Source organism: Silene latifolia, chromosome 11 (genome assembly GCF_048544455.1).
Source record: "Silene latifolia isolate original U9 population chromosome 11, ASM4854445v1, whole genome shotgun sequence".
NCBI classification, from domain to species: Eukaryota; Viridiplantae; Streptophyta; class Magnoliopsida; order Caryophyllales; family Caryophyllaceae; genus Silene; species Silene latifolia.
The window spans coordinates 10,746,793-10,767,235 of record NC_133536.1 but is presented as its reverse complement, the minus strand read 5'-3'; the positions used below and the strand labels follow the sequence as shown (position 1 = coordinate 10,767,235).

At 38.3% G+C, this 20,443-nt stretch overlaps 4 protein-coding genes across 4 annotated transcripts in view; all 4 read left to right on the top strand.

Annotated features, from left to right (window-relative positions):
• Positions 1-19,542, top strand: part of LOC141610985 (putative disease resistance protein RGA1) — a 49,261-nt gene extending 29,719 nt beyond the window's left edge. The window contains exons 9-10 of the mRNA XM_074429335.1: positions 13,925-15,482; positions 15,930-19,542. Coding sequence (XP_074285436.1) covers positions 15,984-19,322 — 3,339 coding nt within the window. The 5' untranslated portion in view covers positions 13,925-15,482; positions 15,930-15,983 and the 3' untranslated portion in view covers positions 19,323-19,542. The remainder of the gene's footprint in view (positions 1-13,924; positions 15,483-15,929) is intronic.
• Positions 191-9,019, top strand: LOC141610989 (disease resistance protein RGA2-like). The gene is made up of 2 exons (XM_074429344.1): positions 191-1,937; positions 8,938-9,019. Exons 1-2 carry the CDS (start codon positions 419-421, stop codon positions 9,009-9,011), a joined length of 1,593 nt encoding a protein of 530 aa, XP_074285445.1. The 5' UTR covers positions 191-418; the 3' UTR covers positions 9,012-9,019.
• Positions 10,239-11,521, top strand: LOC141612910 (putative disease resistance protein RGA1). Its single transcript, XM_074431657.1, has 2 exons — positions 10,239-10,815; positions 10,911-11,521. The coding sequence occupies exons 1-2, from the start codon at positions 10,239-10,241 to the stop codon at positions 11,519-11,521; spliced, it is 1,188 nt and encodes a 395-aa protein (XP_074287758.1).
• On the top strand, positions 11,547-13,583 carry LOC141612909 (putative disease resistance protein RGA1). The gene has a single exon (XM_074431656.1). The coding sequence runs from the start codon at positions 11,547-11,549 to the stop codon at positions 13,581-13,583; it is 2,037 nt and encodes a 678-aa protein (XP_074287757.1).
• Positions 19,543-20,443: the final 901 nt, after the last annotated feature.

Here is a 20,443-nt window from a genome sequence, read left to right as displayed (position 1 = left end):
ATAATCATGTTGTTGCAAGTTGTAAATTGATGGAAATTTGTCCCTCATTCGCATTTTATTTGGGAGTCTAAATGCAAGCTTGTGTGGTCTAAATGAACTGTGGACTCAAATAATTGGACTCCTTTATTTGTCGGCCACTTATCAGATACTTCGTATCTTCATTATCGGCCACTTATCAGATACTTCGTATCCTCAATAATGTGTGGGGACCCAAAAAGCAAGCTGTAGGAATTTTCTACTCAGAGCATTCAAGTAGCAAGTTGTAGGAATTTTCCACGTCATTGTATAGTGTAGTACTCGACAATTACGGAGTACAAATACAATTACTTCATTTTTTTATTCATCTCATATCCTTTTATATAATAATAATCTTCCATTTACAAACAAAATTCAGAAATTGAATTCAATTCCCACCATAATGGATCTTTCAACAACATTGTCTTTAGTTCAAACTATACTTACTGCTATCCAAACTTTGGGTCTGATGCACTCAGAGGGCTCCATTTTTAACTGCAAATCCGAGCTTGATGACCTCCATAACACCATCGAAACCGTCAGAGCTGTTCTTGAGGATGCTGATGCTAAGCAGGACTCGCTTAACTCCCAGGAGAAGCATTACGTCCAAGAGCTCAAAGATGCTGTTTACGATGCTGACGATGTGTTAGACGAGTTCCTAACCCTTGCCAAGCAGAAACAACTCATGGACCATGGTGATAAATTCTCTGAAAAGGTTAAATCATTTTTTTCTCGATTTAAGCACCTTACACACAATCTCTCTAGTAAAGTAAAAAGGGTTAACGACAAATTGAACAAAATTGCCTCTAAAAGTGATCAGTTTAGTTTTAAGATTGACTGTAAGCCTCTGAAATTTATAAAAGAGGAGACTTCTTCTTTTATATGTGATCAAATCATCGGGAGGGAGGAAGACGTGGAAAAGATTGTAGGTGTGTTATTGGGTTCTGTTAGTGTTGATCATCTACCTGTTTCTTTACTTGCCATTGCGGGCATGGGAGGTTTGGGAAAAACCGCTCTTGCCCAACTTGTGTTTAACGATCCTAGGATCAGTGAGGCATTCCAACTGAAGAGGTGGACTTGCATTGCTGATCAAGATCAGTGGAGCTTGAAAGGGTTTTTAGGGAAGGTTGTAGAAGGATCATCCATTAATGATAAAACGTCTTTGGAGGGGATACAACATGAAGTTAAGCAGCAACTTGGAGGGAAAAAATACTTGCTTGTGTTAGATGATGTGTGGACTGAAAGTTATGATGATTGGCAGAAGTTCCAAGGGTATTTGAAGGTAGGGGGAAGAGGGAGTTGGATAATTGTAACTACACGCTCAAAAACAACTGCCCAAATGATTGGAGGTGATCAAGTGCATGTGTTGCAAGGTTTGTCCGAACCGGAGTCATGGCATTTGTTTGAAAGGATGGCATTTCAAGCAGAAGAAAGAGATGATGAATTAGTTAAACTCGGCAAAAGGATTGTTAAAAAGTGCACCAATGTTCCTCTTGCTATTAGAGTAGTAGGAAGTCTTCTCCGTGGTCAATCCAAGTCTAAATGGCTGTCATTTCACGACAAAGGCTTACACTCTCTTGGTGAAAATAGTGATACAATGACCTGCATATTGAAGCTAAGTTATGATCAACTTAACCCTTCCTTGAAAGCTTGTTTTGCGTACTGTTCTATCTTTCCCAAGGATTGGAAGATAAGTAAGCAAATGTTGATTAAGCTTTGGATGGCACAAGGCTACATTAACTCAGAGAATTTGGGCGAGGAATACTTTCTTATATTGCTTCAAAGGTGTTTTTTCCAAGATATACGCGACGATGAATTCGGGGGGATTTATTCGTTTAAGATACATGATCTCTTGCATGATATTGCTGAAAAAGTAGCGGGCGAAGAGATTTGTAGGTTCAATATTGATACTTCTAATGCGGGTAAAAGAGTTCGTCATCTCTCTCTTGTGGGTCAGTCTTATGCACAACGTATCTTCAATAATACTCGTATTCGTACGTGCCTTTTTATTACGGATTTTTGGGAGAAGAGGAGAGTGGACCAATTATTTGCAAGTAAATCAATACATAAATGGACATGCTTAAGGTCTTTAGATTTGAGTCGTTTAGATGCCGCAAGTTTACCAGAATCAATAGGTCAGTTGTTGCATCTAAGGAGTTTAGACCTCTCATCCAGTAGGAATCTAAAAGCTCTTCCCAAATCAATAACAAAGCTAGTTAATCTACAAACTTTAGATTTACATGATTGCAAGAGTTTAAAACAAGTGCCTGATGATGTGAGCAAGTTAGTTGAACTAAGCACCTTAAACGTAGGTGACTGTAATGTGTTGAGTTGTATGCCGGCAGGCATAGGTATGTTGACCAGTCTGCAAACTCTATGCCAATATGTGATAGGTTCTCGAGCAAGTTCAACTTCAAAGCAATGTTTTAATGGGTTGAAAGACCTAAAGCACCTGAACAAATTAAAAGGCAGTTTGAGTATTCAAATAGCAGTACTTAAGTATGCAAAATTTGTGAAGGAAGACCACGGCGGGGGAGGCTATTTAAGGAGTAAGGAACACCTAGAGAAGATTGTTATTAACTTTAGACGCGGGGAGGAGTATGGAAGCATGGAGTCTGAGCAAGCATTGCTGGAAGAGATGCAGCCTCATCGTGATGTCAAGGCATTGGAGTTGGAGGGGTATCATGGTGACACAATACCGAGGTGGCCAGGGAGGGGGCATAACTCGGCGTTGTTCGATTTCCCTAATCTTGTCACTTTGCGGATCGTAGATTGCAGTGAGCTTCTGTATCTGCCTTGGCAAATTGGGAAACTGCCCCACCTTAAGACGCTACAGATTTCAAGATTGCCAAATATGGAATATATGGCGGACTCAGGAACACTTGTCTCGGATGAAGGATCATCCTTCTTTCCCTGCCTCGATAGGCTTAATATTTCTCAGTTGCCTAAGTTAAAAGGGTGGTGGCGGAGATCGGGGGTCGCACGTGGTCAACCCTAATGAGAGTGGAAGCGGCAGAGAAGCACAAGTATTAAAGTGGGTGTCATCTCCTGTTTTCCTCTACTAAAGAATCTCGGATAGAATATTGTGAAAATATGATGGTTGTCCCTTTATGTCCGCAGCTCGAAGAGCTCACAATATATAATTCCGGAGGAGATATGAGGTGCGAGACCTCGTCCTTGTCATGTCCCAAATTGAAGAGACTAGAAATCAACAACTCGGAGTGGTCAAATCAATGCCTATTGTCCCAAAGTACACTCGGTTTCTTTCAGAGATAAAAATAGTGTCTGATGAGAGAATGGAGAGGTTGGGAGAAGTAAATGAGTTTCCGACCTATTTATTGTCTTCCGTGCGAACCTTACACATCAGCGGTTGCCCGGAACTTGTGAGCATAAGAGGATGGCTGGAGCATTTATCTACCCTGGAGTCTTTGTATATCCAACTCTGTCCAAAAGTGAAGTTGGGTGGGATGTCATGGCATAACCTTGCTGGTAGTCTTCAACACTTGTATTTGATTGAATTAAAAGAGATGGAGGAATTGCCGGAGGGGATGCGATTCGCACTTCCCTCCGATCTCTTAACATTTGGAAGTCTCCCAAACTGAAATCCATGCCAAAATGGATGCCCAAACTCATCTCTCTCCAGGTGCTTTACATTGTACTGTGTTCCGAGAGTCTCAAAGAAAGATGCCAAAAACCGAATGGGGAGGACTGGCCCCTCATCCAACACATCTCTCATCTTTTAATTTATGATAAAGATTAGAGATTAGTGTGCACTTATACTCCGTACATTATTACGTGAATCCGATTATTATTTTATGAGATCTTAAGTGACATTAGTTGGTATTTGACTTTGGTAGACAAATTATATGAAAAAATAAGAATACACACTCCATCTTATTTATATTGTCGCTATTTGATATGAACCATCTTTTTTTTATATATTGTACGTACCCTCCAATTTTTGTTGAACGAGCTTTTTCTTCTTTGCAATTTGCAAACAAACATAATTCTCCCTCTCGTTGTTTAGTATGGCTAATTGGCAAGAGGTATGATATCATAAGGGAAATGGGAGAATATGAATTGCAGTAATTTGACCCGTCACAAGCTAGTGACGGATATCGGCCATCACAAATGAGAATTTGTGTTGAATTATAGTTAGAATGATTCAAGAGCTCAAATGAATAAGATAATCCATGTGAGAAAGATGTGAAGCTGTGAGGAGTTATACGATTTGATTAGACTCTACTTGAACAAGTAGAGGGGTATATAAGATGGAGGGGTATATCGTAGAAGAACATTAAAAAATTGGCAGTTTTGAAGAAATTTGCTACCATAGCCGACGTTAATTGTTAACTTGTATTATACACTGTACATATACATATACAGCTACAAAATATTTGAAGAGATTTGGTCTTGCTTAAGCCTTTAGATCGTCTTAATTTAAGATCTCTCACAACTTGGAGTGGCTGAAATCAATGCCAAGCGAGTACACTCAGTTTCTTTCAGAGATAGGTATAATGTCTGATAGGAGAATGGAGAGGTTGGGAGAAGTAAATGAGTTTCCGACCTATTTATTGTCTTCCGTGCGAACCCTACGCATTGAAAATTGCCCGGAACTTGTTAGCATAAGAGGATGGTTGGAGCATCTTTACGCCTTGGAGTATTTGCGTATACATGACTCGTCCCAAAAGTGGAGTTGGGTGGGATGTCATGGCATAACCTTCTTCTACTCTTCAACACTTGGAATTGGGTGGATTAAAAGAGATGGAGGAATTGCCGAGGGGTTACTGATCGCACTTCCTCCGATATCTTAACATTTGGGATTGGCCCAAATCCGAAATCCATGCCAAAATGGATGCCCAAACTCACTTCTCTCCGAGAAACTTGACATTGTCTTGGGTTCCGAGAGTGTCAAAGAAAGATGCCAAAAACCGAATGGGGAGGATCGGCCCTCATCCACCACATCTCATCTTTTTACGTGAGCTAGATATTAAGTTAAGAGATATTTGCTTTGGTAAATACAATGATAGCGATAGTTGATACTCGATCACGTAATCCTCTATCATATCATTCATATATTCACATTCTTCTTAATTCTATTTGTTTTATTGCGGTCTCCTATTTTCTTAAAGAGAGCTTTATTGCGGTCTCCAAATCGTACCTTTGATCGTATTTTTCAATATCTATATGGTACTTTTTTTTTGTCGAATTTCTTTTTCTTCAAAATTGATATTAATCGTAAATATTTTATTTTTAAATAAATAGTTTTTATTTTTCAACTTATTTAAAACTTTGACCTCCAAAAAGCAAATGAGAAAAAAATAGGAGAATAAAGGGTACTATATTTGGTCTTATCTACTTGTCATTCAACCCTACACGATATATATTATCTTTAATTGATTGTAAGAGGGTAAAGGGAGAAGGTGGAATAAAAGGTGGGAAAGAGATGAGACGCCCATTGATTTTCAAAGCGTCTTGCTTGTGACGGACAATATCCGTCACAAGCTGAATACCTCTCATAATAAAGCAAGTGGGAGGGAAAATGGAGCACCTATACATAATGCCACTTGCATCTTGTGAGAGGGCACTATCCGTCTTCAGCTTGTGACGGATAGTGCCCGTCTTCAATGAGATTTTGTGATTGATTTGAGAGTCTAAAATCAAGTCAAGTTTAATGATTGTCGTTTGAAATCTTGTGCCAAAGTGTGGATTTTATCATCTGTAAACTCAAATAATTGGACTCCTTTATTTTTCACTTTTTCTTTTGGAAAAATTACAAATAACCACCATGTATTTGAGTATTTTTACAAATAACCACCACGTATTTACATTTTTACAAATAACCCCCAAACTTTTGCGTATACTCCCCAATTACCACCGTATATAAGCCCCGAGACTCGTTTTTCTTATTTTCCGACTCATTAATTAGCGATTTATGTCTAATACCCAAATTACCCTTCCCAACATTACTCCTTACCCCCGAAATCATTTGTAAACAATTCAACCTACTCCCAAATCACATTAATCCCTAAATCCCCAAATTCCTAACTAAATCCCCAAACCCATCTATCAATTGATCAGCATCTTTATAGTTCACAGCATTAAATTTGTACCAAAAAATAGTTCACACCATTAAAGGACTTTATTATCTACAGCCAAGCTTATACCATTATCATGTCGTCCTAGATTAATGTCCTTTGATCAACAATCCATCACAATACTCCATAAATAAATCGAAAATCACCATCAAAGCTACCCTCACTTCACAAATCTGTACTACCATCACCATGGTTGCCATTACTTAGTTCGATTCCGATTCGGTGACTAGACACGACATCCACCATCAGCAGCAGCCCGAAAGCGATGGTCAGCACCACCATCTATCGGGCTCCTCACCTCCGTCACAACCCCGATGCCAATTGACCATCGCTGCTCCATGTTCACGCCGCCATGAGCCTCCCCTACACCACACGCATAATCGGAACCGAACCCGGAGTCCACCAGGCTCCACCACTCTACTCCACTAACTCGCCCCAGCCATTCTGATTACTATCCGAGCCGCCGTAGCTTGAACCATTATTAGAGCAGCACCAAGGTCGAGCTCGGAACCGAAACCGAGATGTATTAGTCCCAGTTTGTGTTTTGAAGTGCTTACAAATGTATTAAACGCGGTTTGTGTTTTTGAACTTCGTCTTCTAGGAGAAATTTGAGGTTGAAAGATTGTGAGCAATTAATCAATGGATTTGGGTCTCAGTTAATTTTGAGCAATTGATCGGTGGATGTGGGGATTTAGGGATTCATGTGATTTGGGAGTAATTTGACATTTTTTTACAAATGATTGAATGATTGATAAGGAGTAATGTTGGGAAGGGTAATTTGGGTATTAGACATAAATCGCTAATTAATGAGTCGGAAAATAAGAAAAACGAGTCTCGGGGCGTATATACGGTGGTGATTGGGGAGTATACGCAAAAGTTTGGGGGTTATTTGTAAAAATGTAAATACGTGGTGGTTATTTGTAAAAATACTCAAATACGTGGTGGTTATTTGTAATTTTTCCTTTTCTTTTTGTCGCCCGAAAATTACTTATATCGCCTGTTTAAATTACTAAATTACCCTTCTAAACTTAACACACTTCCTAATTACCCTTCTAAAGTCAACACTCATCATTAACAAAGTATCACCATACATTTACTCTGCTTCCCTACCGGACTGAATTTCCTAACCATTTGGCGCGGCTGTGACTATGACAACCGACAACGACGATAACAACAACTAAGCTAAATTACTCTCGTTAATTTAAATTCATTACTTGAATTGTTTTTATTAGGTGTAAAATCAATATAGAGAGTGGCGAATTGCAAAATACAACAAGTTTTCCCTTAATCTGGAAATTCAGGACTGAATTGGAGCGGCAAATTGCAAATTATACTAAAACCATTTAATTGCCAAATCTGGTAATTTGGTTGTGTAGTTCGTAATTGAGTATGAAAATTTCATACTCAAAATAGTCGAATATTTACATCTTACAATTGAGGGAAATTCGATTCGACTTACGATATCGTCGCGGGGCTGTTGAGGTTCGTTTATGTGACGGTACGTGCGTTGTGGTGTGTCGTGTTGGATACACATCATAGTAGCGGATTGGTCGTGTTAGTCGCATGAGATGAGGCTGGGTTCGTCGTTTAAGATGCATGAAATAGCAGTGGTTTTCTCGTGTGGTCCAACACGACATGTCCGCGACGTCGTCGTTTTGTTTGGACGAAATTTCCATGGCTGTTGTCGGCTTGTCACCATCTCCACACAAAATGTTAGTGGTTTCATCTTGCTCGCACTGAAAGTGCTCCTTTCGTAACACCTTGAACATGAATAATGCTACTAGATTCGAATTGACTGATTTTAGTAGGACGAAGCTCATTGTTTTTTAGCAGAAGATTGGTAAGCTCATAAAAGTGACTTTGATTTGGATTTTGGATCAAATTCGAGAATGAAGATGAAAGTTAAGTCAACGATGGAATAAACGAAAATTGAAGGTGGTTTGGATTCAGTCCATTGGAATAAACTAACGAAGATAGAAAACGAAAATTGAATAAAGGGTACGATTGAATTTGATTAATTTATTTACGTTGTTTCTCGCTTGTGAATTGTGGTCGTCGTTTATGATATAAAATGTTAAAAAGTTATTTAATTAAGTTATGAAGTTTTGAGATAAATATATTTGGGAAGTCAAGAGATAAAATAGGCTAGGGGTAGAATTGGAAAGTCAATGTCAAATTCGGGCGACACTAAGTAAAACACGGGCGACAAAAAGCAGCCTTTTTTTTAGACCACTCATCGCATATCTCCATTATCCGCACCCTGAAATCAGTTGATTGAAATCGTCCTCACAAATTTTAAAAGGTAATACAATTCCGAAGAATCGGAGAGAGTATTATTATTCCAAATCACATTTACATAATAATGTGAACAAGTCTGCAAATGAAAGGAGGAATTTCCGACATCATCATTCTTGTTTCAGACTCATTATTGTAATTTTCAGAACTTTTAGTCAAAATTTTCGAAAGTTTTTCGAGTGTACCATATATCATTACCAATTCGCACCCACTAAAATTTTTCGCCCCTAAGCTTAAATCCCGGCTCTGCCAATGAGATTATTCGGATGATCAACCCAGAGTTTGGATTGCAACTGAGATGAATTAAGTACAATTATTTGAGAGAGAGACGTTATATTTTTACAGCACATTAACCGACGAAACGTACGATAATGAACTTGAAACATGAATCATGGTGTCGAAAATTACTCCTTTCATTTTCAGACTTCTTCAGTTGTTCACATTATTATGTAAATGGGATTTTGAATAAACTTAGGAGTGAAAGTTAGATTGAGATGGAAATTTACTGATACCACATAAAAATTTGCAGGGAGACAAAAACAAGCAACAAAGATCATTTATAATGACGGGGTAAATCCAATTGAGATCAAGTTGAGACTTTAATTGCTGTGGTAATTCTTTTACCCGTGTCTAATTTTATTGTTTTGTTGTACTCATCTTTCTCTCATTCTGTTATGTTTTTTTTACTATTTTACCTTTTTCATTTCGTTTTACCAAACTTCCGTTGTGGTAGTACTGGTAATTTACTTGATAGTAACTTATATCCTTTTGATCAATTCACTATCTCTAATCATATACTCTGTAGTACACTAGTTTCAATCAAATTTCAAATTCAAATTGAATGTATGAAACAATATTAGAACAGTGACCTCAAATAATTTTGAAAGTAATAGTACAATTAGGAAGGAAGGATAGGAGGAAATTTGTATAACATCAAACATGTTGCAAGTACGTTTGGTCGGTTGTTGTGCTATAAATGTAAAACGTGTGTTGTCAAATACTCGTAATTGTACTCCACAATTATTTCTACTTCATATCACAAATTCTCGTTTAAGACGGGTCAAATATATACCAAATCACTCCACTTATTACCTAAGAAATGCCAAAAGATTTTTCTTTATTACCCGCCACTATGTGGTAGTATTTGACCGTCTACTGTTTATATATGTTCGGTCTAAAGTTGGTAAAAAAAAGAACCACCAATGTAAGTAGGCGCTGGATTTGTGGGTTTGACTCCACTTAGGTACATAGATAATTTTTTTTTTACAAAAATTTTGTAGTCGGCTTTAAACCTGCTCACTCTTTCTTAATTTTTCTAATTTAATTTGATAGTCAAACCTGCTAATAACTGCATTTTTCTAACATCATCCACTATTATGAATACGATTTTACTGTTTGCCAAACAGACCCTTTAATAAACAAGAGTATCTTAATTATAACTCATTGGCGGTACATGGAGCACAAATCTTTCCTTAATCTGTGTAAGAAATCTGTAATAAAAGATTCAATGAGAAAATTTTGATTCAAAAAAGAAATTGAACTTATTAGTGTTGAGTTCTCCATTATTCGAACTTTGAGTTGTTACCTTTGTAGAATTAATAATTACTTCCTTGTAGTTGTGGGTGTAATCTAACCGAACTCCAGTCCTAGTGGCCTACTTGGCATTGACATTTCAATGACAAAAGTCTTTTCCAAGTCAACTAATTTTACAAAACGCGTATGTGCTTATGAAATCTTGCCTGCTTATCCATTTATCTGAAATCTTGCATTTACAAACTTACAGAAAAACAAAACAAAAACTCCAGAGAAATCATTCCAAACTCAGAGATCATGGATCTGTCAAATACGTTGTCTTTAGTTCAAGTTATACTTGGTGCTATCCAAACTTTGCTTCAGATGCACTCAGTGTGCTCTATTTCTTACTACAAATCCCAGCTTGATGATCTCCAAAACACTGTCCAAACCATCAGAGCTGTTCTTGAGGATGCTGATGCCAAGCAGGACTTGCTCAGCAGCCAGGAGAAAAATTACATTCAAGAGCTCAAAGATGCTGTTTACGATGCCGATGATGTGTTAGATGAGTTCCTTACCCTTGCCAAGCAGAATCAACTCAAAGGCAACAAGGTGATATCCTATTTTTTTCGATTTAAGCTTCTTACTCATAGACTATCAAGTAAAGTGAAAATGGTTAACGGCAAGTTGAACAAAATTGCCACTAAGAGTGATCAGTTTAGTTTTAAGGTTGACTTTAAGCCTATCAAATTTACAAAGGAGGAAACGACTTCTTGTTTGTCTGATGTAATCATCGGGAGGGAGGATGATGTGGAGAAGATTGTAGGTGTGTTGTTGGGTTCTCATAATGTTGATCACCCAAATGTTTCTTTGCTTTGCATTGTGGGGATGGGAGGTTTGGGAAAAACCGCTCTTGCCCAACTTGTGTTTAACGATCCTAGGATCACTGAGGCATTCCCACTGAAGAGATGGACTTGCATCGCTGATCAGGATCAACAACAGTTGGACTTGAAAGGGCATTTAGCGAAGGTGGTGAAAGGATTCTCTCATTCGATAAAACGTCTTTGGAGGACATACATAATGAAGTTAAGGAGCAACTTGGAGGGAAAAAATACTTGCTCGTGTTAGATGATGTGTGGACTGAAAGTTATCATGAATGGCAGAAGTTCAAAGGGTTTTTGAACGTAGGGGGAAGAGGGAGTTGGATAATTGTAACTACTCGCTCGAAAAAAACTGCCCATTTGATTCAAAGTGATCAAGTGCATGTGTTGCAAGGATTGTCAGAACAGGAGTCATGGCATTTGTTCGAAAGGATGGCATTTCAAGGAGAAGAAAGAGATGAAGAATGGGTTAAACTTGGCAAAGAGATTGTAAAAAAGTGTACCAATGTCCCGCTTGCTATTAGAGTAGTCGGAAGTCTTCTGCGTGGTCAATCCAAGTCTGAGTGGTTATCATTTCACGACAAAGGCTTAGTCTGTCTTAGTGAGAGTAATGATGCCATGATGACCCGCATATTGAAGTTAAGTTACGATCAACTTAACCCTTCCTTGAGGACTTGTTTTGGCCTACTGTGCTATCTTTCCCAAGGATTGGAAGATTAATAAGAAACTGTTGATTGAGCTTTGGATGGCACAAGGCTACATTAACTCAGAGAATTTGGGCGAAGAATACTTTCTTATATTGCTTCAGAGGTGTTTTTTCCAAGATATAGACGAGGATGAATTTGGGGGGATTAAGTCGTTTAAGATTCATGATCTCTTGCATGATATTGCTGAAAAAGTGGCGGGCGAAGAGATTTGTAGGTTCAGTTTTGATACTTCTAGTGTGGTTAAAAGAGTTCGCCATCTCTCTCTTTTGGATGACTCTAGTGTAAGTTCAGTTTTGATCTTCAATAATTCTCAAATTCGTACGTGCCTTTTAATTTCAAAATGGTACCATGGGTTTAAAGTGGACCTTTTACTAGCAAGTAAATCAATACTGAGATGGACATGCTTAAGGTCACTGGATTTGAGTTATTCGAAGGCCAAAAGTTTACCAAAATCAATAGGTCAATTGTTGCATCTGAGGAGTTTAGACCTCTCATACAATAGTGATCTGAAAGTTCTCCCCAAGTCAATAACAAAGCTAGTAAATCTCCAAACTTTGAATTTATATTATTGTAAGAGTTTAAAACAACTGCCAGATGATGTGAGCAAGCTAGTTGATCTCTCCACTTTAAATGTAGGATGCTGTAATGAGCTGAGATGTATGCCGACACACATAGGTATGTTGAGCTCTCTGCACACTCTTTGCCAATTTGTGGTGGGTGGGCGAACAAGATCAGCTTCAAAGCAATGCTTTAATGGGTTCGAAGACCTAAAGCACCTGAACAAATTGAAAGGGGATTTGAAGATTGAATTAGCAGTTCTTGAAAATGCAAAATTTGTGAAGGAAGAACATGGCGGGGGAGGCTATTTAAGGAGTAAGGAACACCTAGAGACGATTATTATTAACTTTAGACGCGGAGAGGAGTATGGAAGCATGGAGTCTGAGCAAGCATTGCTGGAAGAGATGGAGCCTCATCGTGATGTCAAGGCATTGGAGTTGGAGGGGTATCATGGTGACACAATACCGAGGTGGCCAGGGAGGGGGGATAACTCGGCGTTGTTCGATTTCCCTAATCTTGTCACTTTGCGGATCGAAGATTGCAGTGAGCTTCTCAATCTGCCTTGGCAAATTGGGAAACTGCCCCACCTTAAGACGCTAGAGATTTCGATGTTGGATAATATGGAATATGTGGCGGACTCAGAAACACTTGTCTCGGATGAAGGATCATCCTTCTTCCCCAGCCTCGATAACCTCCGTTTATCTTGGTTGCCTGAGTTAAAAGGATGGTGGCGGAGATTAGAATCAGGGTCGCACATGGTCAACTTTAATGACAGTAGGAGCAGCCGAGAAGGACAAGTAGAGTGGGAATCATCTCCCTGTTTTCCTCTACTAAAGAATCTCCGTATAGTATATTGTGAAAATATGATGTTTGTCCCTTTATGTCCACAACTCGAAGAGCTCACAATATATGATTCCAGAGCAGATATGCGGTCCATTCGTCGTCCCTTGTCATGTCCCAAATTGAAGAGGCTGACAATCAACAACTTGGAGTGGCTGAAATCAATGCCAAGCGAGTACACTCAGTTTCTTTCAGAGATAGGTATAATGTCTGATAGGAGAATGGAGAGGTTGGGAGAAGTAAATGAGTTTCCGACCTATTTATTGTCTTCCGTGCGAACCCTACGCATTGAAAATTGCCCGGAACTTGTTAGCATAAGAGGATGGTTGGAGCATCTTTCTGCCTTGGAGTATTTGCGTATACATGACTGTCCAAAAGTGGAGTTGGGTGGGATGTCATGGCATAACCTTGCTGCTACTCTTCAACACTTGGAATTGGGTGGATTAAAAGAGATGGAGGAATTGCCAGAGGGGTTACAGTACTGCACTTCCCTCCGATATCTTAACATTTGGGATTGGCCCAAACTGAAATCCATGCCAAAATGGATGCCCAAACTCACTTCTCTCCAGAAACTTGACATTGTACTGGGTTCCGAGAGTGTCAAAGAAAGATGCCAAAAACCGAATGGGGAGGACTGGCCCCTCATCCACCACATCTCATCTTTTTACGTGAGCTAGATATTAAGTTAAGAGATATTTGCTGGTAAATACAATGATAGCAGTAGTTGATACTCAGTCACGTAATCCTCTATCATATCATTCATATATTCACATTCTTTTTAATTCTATTTGTTTTATTGCGGTCTCCTATTTTCTTAAAGAGAGCTTTATTGCGGTCTCCAAATCGTACCTTTGATCGTATTTTTCAATATCTATATGGTATATTGTTTCAAATTCTTTTTTATGAGGAAGAGGAGGACGATATTCTAATTGCGTCTCTGCTGTTTTTCGCTTTGTTGAAAATTGTCTTCTGCTGTTTTTAGGCTAATGTTGAAAATTGCCATCACTGCTGTTTTAAGGCTAATGTTGGCAAGAAAAGACACAATGGCAGATCTTTGTTTTTCATCTCAAATTCTCGCGGATTGGTGGAGGTTGAACTGTGGTGATTCCAACTTTACGTTACTATGACTAATCTAGGAGTATCTGATGCGACATGAGGCAAGTGTCTGATACAACCATTTTACGAAAGAGCTAATGTTTTTTTATAAAACCGTCTTACACTTATTCCTACAACATAGACATTATAGCGATTGATGGATTGATGAAACCATACCTGATAGTGGCTAGCTACCTGAAGTCCTGAATAGAGTAATTACTGAATTGTGGTTTGTGATACAAGTTTAAAGAGCTGAATTTTCAATGGGGCATAAATGGATGTTTTCCTAGATACCGTTGAGATCACTTTGTGGTGATTATGTCAAAAATGGCCGAGATATCTTTGTTTTCCCGTCTTTCCGACTGAAGTTGTCATGGATTATGATGTTATACACTTTCCGACTGAAGTTGTCGCGGATTGGTGCAGGGTGTATCTCTATTTTACTCGAATTGTGTTATTTTCATGTAAATGACCGAAGAGTTCAAGGTCTTCCCTTCTCCTACCCGAAGGACCCGATATACTGTACATGTCTTGCGCAGTTGCGCCTCATTTGACACACAAAAATGTACTTGTAAATGATTAATAAATAACGTTCCAAAAGTAAAAGTAAATAAATGAAAAACAAAGTATAATTTAGAGCATTTCAAATCGAGTTAATTTGAATCAACAAATTCAAGTTTACAACACATCCTATCAAATTTTGTGTTTCCCTTTTCGAATCCAGTTAATCTTCTTTAAGACGGTTTTAACTTGAGATGAGAAAAATGTGAACATTTTATAATAAAAAATGACTATAACTATAAAAATTTATAACTATATATGTCACTTTAAACAATAAATTGATAGTAATAATTATCAAGAAATGTTCACATTTTATCGTAAAATTGTCACATTTTATCTGTCTTAATTTCAGGTGATACCATGAGTCTGAAATAAGAATTTGGGTTCTAATTTTAGGTTCTTTGCTAAAATATGGTATCGATCTAAAATGAGAATTTATGTTATAACTATTTCATCTCCGCACAAAATCACAATTAGTTTGACCCAGGTAATTAAATCTCCAAAGGAAGAAATTGAAAGCTCTCAAAGTGAAACACATCACTCACCAAAGGATGGGCTAGACGACTAGCTGATAAAGGCAGATCGAGTGAAAGAAAGATAGGTGGTAATTTGTCAGCTCATTTGTGAAGAGCGATATCGTCACAAGCTTGTGACGGATCAAATAAAATCCAACTGAGTAGAAAAAGACAAATCATTTGTGATTTCCTAGGCACTTTTACTTTTATCTTATTTATCCAAGTGGGTAATATTTGACCCATCACAAGTTTGTGACGGATACGGGAGACTTACTAGTCAGTCATACCGCAATAAATCCAGTGGCGCAACGCATTGTCCCCGTGGTGTTATAACAACACCAAGAAAAACGTTGATGAAGACGAAGTCAATCCAATTAATTTCAAGTCAAGATTTTAACTACTGAGGTAAAAAATATATCCTTATCTAATTTTTATTTTGGTTAAAGATTTTCTAAATTTTTTACTGTTGGATTATTTTGAATGCATTATACGAAGTCACTATGAGGTCGTAATTTTCTTTATTTTTTAGCAGATCTGCATTTGTAACGGTTGGAAATTACAGCGAGGTAAATGTAATCATTTTATTATAAAAAGTGACCAATTGTCATTTTGTAATTGTAGTAAGCTGGTAGTCACACTCAGACCACTTTTCAATTTTTTCACGGGCATCGTAAGTGAGACGAGCTGTTATTTTTTTGGCTATTACTCGTTCGTCCCAATCATTTTTTAGTTAACTAATTGAATACCAAGACGGTGGGACCACTTATTTGCAATAGCTGTAATTTGTGGGTGTGAAATGAAGAAAGCAATTCATTTATTGTAAGTTGTAACCTTGTAGACCACTTATTTCAGATCTACAGTTTATACTGGTGCATTTACAAACAAAATAACTCAGAGAAATCAGTGATGGAGCTATCAAATACGTTGTCTGTAGTGCAAGTTATCCTTGCTGCTATTCAAACTTTGCTTCAGATGCACTCAGTCTGCTCCTTTTCTCACTGCAAATCCGAGCTTGATGACCTCCTAAATACAGTCGAAACCGTCAGAGCTGTTCTTGAGGATGCTGATGCCAAGCAGGACTCTCTTAACTCCCAGGAGAAGATTTACATTCAAGAGCTCAAAGATGCTGTTTACGACGCCGATGATGTATTAGATGAATTCCTCACCCTTGCCAAGCAGAAACAGCTCAGACGCAACAAGGTGAAATCCTTTTTTTCTCGGTTTAAACTTCTTACTCACAGACTTTCGAGTAAAGTCAAAATGGTTAACGACAAGTTGAACAAAATTGCCTCTAAGAGTGATCAGTTTAGTTTTAAAGTTGACTTTAAGCCTATCAAATTTACAAAGGAGGAGACTTCTTCTTTTATGTGTGATAAAATCATCGGGAGGGAGGAAGATGTGGAGAAGATTATAGGTGTCTTGTTGGGTTCTCATAATGTAGATCATCCAAATGTTTCTTTGCTTGCCATTGTGGGGATGGGAGGTTTGGGAAAAACCGCTCTTGCCCAACTTGTGTTTAACGATCCTAGGGTCAGTGAGGCATTCCAAATCAAGAGGTGGACTTGCATTGCTGATCAGGATCAAGATCAGTGGAGCTTGAAAGGGTTTTTAGGGAAGGTTGTGGAAGGACCGTTCATTAATGATAAAACGTCTTTGGAGGGGATACAACATGAAGTTAACCAGCAACTCGGAGGGAAAAAATACTTGCTCGTGTTAGATGATGTGTGGACTGAAAGTTATGATGATTGGCAGAAGTTCCAAGGGTATTTGAAGGTAGGGGGAAGAGGGAGTTGGATAATCGTAACTACGCGCTCGAAAACAACTGCCCAAATGATCGGAGGTGATCAAGTGCATGACTTGCAAGGTTTGTCAGAAATGGAGTCATGGGATTTGTTTGAAAGGATGGCGTTTCAAGCAACAGAAATAGATGATGATTTAGTTAAACTTGGGAAAGAGATTGTTAAAAAGTGCACCAATGTCCCCCTTGCTATTAGAGTAGTAGGAAGTCTTCTGCGTGGTCAATCCAAGTCTAAGTGGTTATCATTTCGCGACAAAGGGTTAGATTGTCTTAGTGAAAGTAATGATACCATGACCCGCATATTGAAGTTAAGTTATGATCAACTTAACCCTTCCTTGAAGGCTTGTTTTGCGTACTGTGCTATCTTCCCCAAGGATTGGAGGATTAGTAAGCAACGGGTGATTCAACTTTGGATGGCCCAAGGCTACATTAATTTTGAGAATTTGGGCGAGGAATACTTTCTTATATTGCTTCAAAGGTGTTTTTTCCAAGATATACTCAAGGGTGAATTCGGGGGGATTTACTCGTTTAAGATACATGATCTCTTGCATGATTATGCTGAGAAAGTAGCCGGCAAAGAGATTTGTAGGTTCAATTTTGACACTTCTAATGTGAGTAAAAGAGTTCACCATGTGTCTTTTGCGAGTGACCCTCGTACAGAGCTTATCTTCAATAAGACTAATATTCGTACGTGCCTTCAAATAAAGCATCATTTCAGGGATTGTAAAATGGACGAATTACTAGCAAGTAAATCACTATTGAAATGGACATGCTTAAGATCATTAGATTTGAGTTATACAGTGGAAAAAAGTTTATCAGAATCAGTCGGTCATCTGTTGCATTTGAGGAGTTTAGATCTCTCATCTTGTCTCCATATAAAAGTTCTTCCCAAATCATTAACAAAGCTAGTTAATCTACAGACGTTACTTTTGTGCTCTTGCATTAGCTTACAAGAATTGCCAGATGATGTGAACAAACTGGTTGATCTAAGCACCTTAAATGTTGCTGGATGTCATGCGCTCAGTCGTATGCCAGCAAACATGAGTATGTTGACCTCTCTGCGCACACTTTGTCAATTTGTTGTGGGTGCGGGACCAAGTTCAACTTCAAAGCAATGTTTTAATGGGTTGGAAGACTTACAACACCTCAATAAATTAAAAGGGAGTTTAACAATTGAAATAGCAGTACTGAAAGATGCAAAATTTGTGAAGGAAGAACATGGCGGGGGAGCCTATTTAAGGAGTAAGGAACATCTACATACGATTTTTATTAACTTTAGATGTGGAGAGGAGTATGGAAGCAAGGAGTCCGAGAAAGCATTGCTGGAAGAGATGCAGCCTCATCATGATGTCAAGAGATTAGAGGTGAGTGGGTACCATGGTGAGACGATACCTAGATGGCCGGGGAAAGGAGATAACTCGGCGTCATTTGATCTCCCCAATCTTGTCACTTTGAAGATCCAAGATTGCAGTAACCTGTTGCATCTGCCTTGGAAAATTGGGAAACTGTGCCACCTTAAAACGCTAACTATTTCAAAATGTTTGAATGTGGAGTATGTGATGGATGCTGACTCGGAAACACTTGTCCTGGGTGAAGGATCGTCCTTTTTTGCCAGCCTCCAAAACCTCTATATTTCTGAGTTGCCTCAGTTAAAAGGGTGGTGGTGGACATCAGAATCAAGGGCGCATGTGGTCAACCCTGATGAAGGTGGGAGTAGCCGAGAAGAAGCACGTCTAGCATGGGTATCATCTCCATGTTTTCCTCTACTTGAGGATCTCACCCTAGCGCAATGTGAAAAAATGATGTTTGTTCCTTCATCTCCACGACTCGAATATCTGAGAATTTATGATTCCAAAAGAATGCTGATGTTGCCTCGTCATCAGCCACCCAAATTGAAGACACTGAAAATCAACAATTTGGAGTGGCTGAAATCAATGCCAATCGAGTACTCTCAGTTTGTTGTAAAGTTAGTTATAGTGGGTGATGAGAGAATGGAGAGTTTGGGAGGAATGGAGGAGTTTCCGACCTGTTTAACTTCTTCCCTGCGATACCTGAGCATTGAAAGATGCCCAAAACTTAAGAGCGTGGGAGGATGGTTGGAGCATCTTTCTGCCTTGGAGTATTTGCGTATAGATGAGTGTCCAAATGTGGAGTTTGGTGGGGATTCATGGCATAACCTTGCTGGTACCCTTCAAACCTTGAGTTTGATTGGATTGAAAGAGATGGAGGAATTGCCAGAGGGGATACGGTACTGCACTTCCCTCCGATTTCTTAACATTTATAATTCTCCCAAACTGAAATCCGTGCCAAAATGGATGCCCAAACTCACCTCTCCCCAGACACTCGTGATTGACGGGTGTTCCATGAGGCTCAAGGAAAGATGTCAACCACCGAATGGGGAGGACTGGCCCCTCATCCAACACATCTCAGAACTTGTAGTGGGGTAGAGAATAGTATTATCAAAAAAAATAATTTGATATAATGATATTATGGGAGTATTATTAGTATATTATAAAATATTATGTAGGAAATAATAATGATGGCAATATTTATTGTGTTATCGTTGTGCTTACAACCGTTCCTCTGTATTTTAAATCCCTCTTTTCTTTGACTGTACTAATTGGTTTTCTGACGAATCAAATGGAACAATGGTATTGTCTCGTCTTGTGCATCCTGTAAAGATAATTTTTAAGTATGTTCTTTTACACAAAAATATTTTAACAAAATGAGAAAATAGGCTCCCATAGCTGGCTGTTTGTTTGTTTCTGTGTTTCGATTTCGATTTCAAAATTGAAGAAATTATTAAAAAAATGGATTTACGTAGGTGTTTATTTTTAAGTTCGTTCTTTTTATACAATGATTATCTAATTGTGAGGTTACATTGAGAAAATTGTATAAAAAAATGTGTTCACATAATGTTCATTTTTAAGTTTGTTCTTTTTGTACAGTGATGATTTTCAGGAGGAGGTTACATTTGAATATAGAAAATAGGTTCCCATAGCTGGCTGTTTGTTTGTTTCTGTGTTTCGGTTTTGATTTCAATTTCGGTAAAAAAAAAATCCATGTTTAACGGGTTTGGTACGATAAATTTTGTGATAACCTTGCTGAAATCCCTAGCATCATACATTGTTCTGATCCAGAATTCTAGCAGTTAATTGGTGACTTGGTACGACTATTAGTCAATCATTATCTTTTCAGTAGCTTCTGGTCTATAAGCCTTAACATATCCAACTTGCACTTTCAAGTATAAGAAGATTGATGCGAGTATATACTAACCAAATGACTAACTTGGAAAGTTGTTACATATTCATAACAGAATCTAACAGAATGCTACAATAAAACAGAATTGATGTAATTAGTAGCAGGGAATAGCTATATACTTCATAACTTTTATAATGTCGAAGTGTTGATACGTTTTCGTAAAAGAACTCGGCTTGTTGGCAAGTGTTGATACGGCCATTTTCTGAAAAGCATTCATAGTTTTGGCCTAATATGGAATGTCGAAGTGTCATGTCAGACTGGGTGGAGCGTCGGACCCCACAAATTAAGTCGCTTGAGAATTCGGAAA

Coding starts and splice junctions, on each gene's coding strand:
- LOC141612909 (XM_074431656.1), top strand. CDS start 11,547: ATGGCACAAGGCTACATTAACTCAGAGAATTTGGGCGAAGAATACTTT.
- LOC141610989 (XM_074429344.1), top strand. CDS start 419: ATGGATCTTTCAACAACATTGTCTTTAGTTCAAACTATACTTACTGCT. Junction 1,938..8,937: donor TATTGATACTTCTAATGCGG/GTAAAAGAGTTC, acceptor AAAAATTTGCAG/GGAGACAAAAACAAGCAACA.
- LOC141612910 (XM_074431657.1), top strand. CDS start 10,239: ATGGATCTGTCAAATACGTTGTCTTTAGTTCAAGTTATACTTGGTGCT. Junction 10,816..10,910: donor TTGCATTGTGGGGATGGGAG/GTTTGGGAAAAA, acceptor ATCGCTGATCAG/GATCAACAACAGTTGGACTT.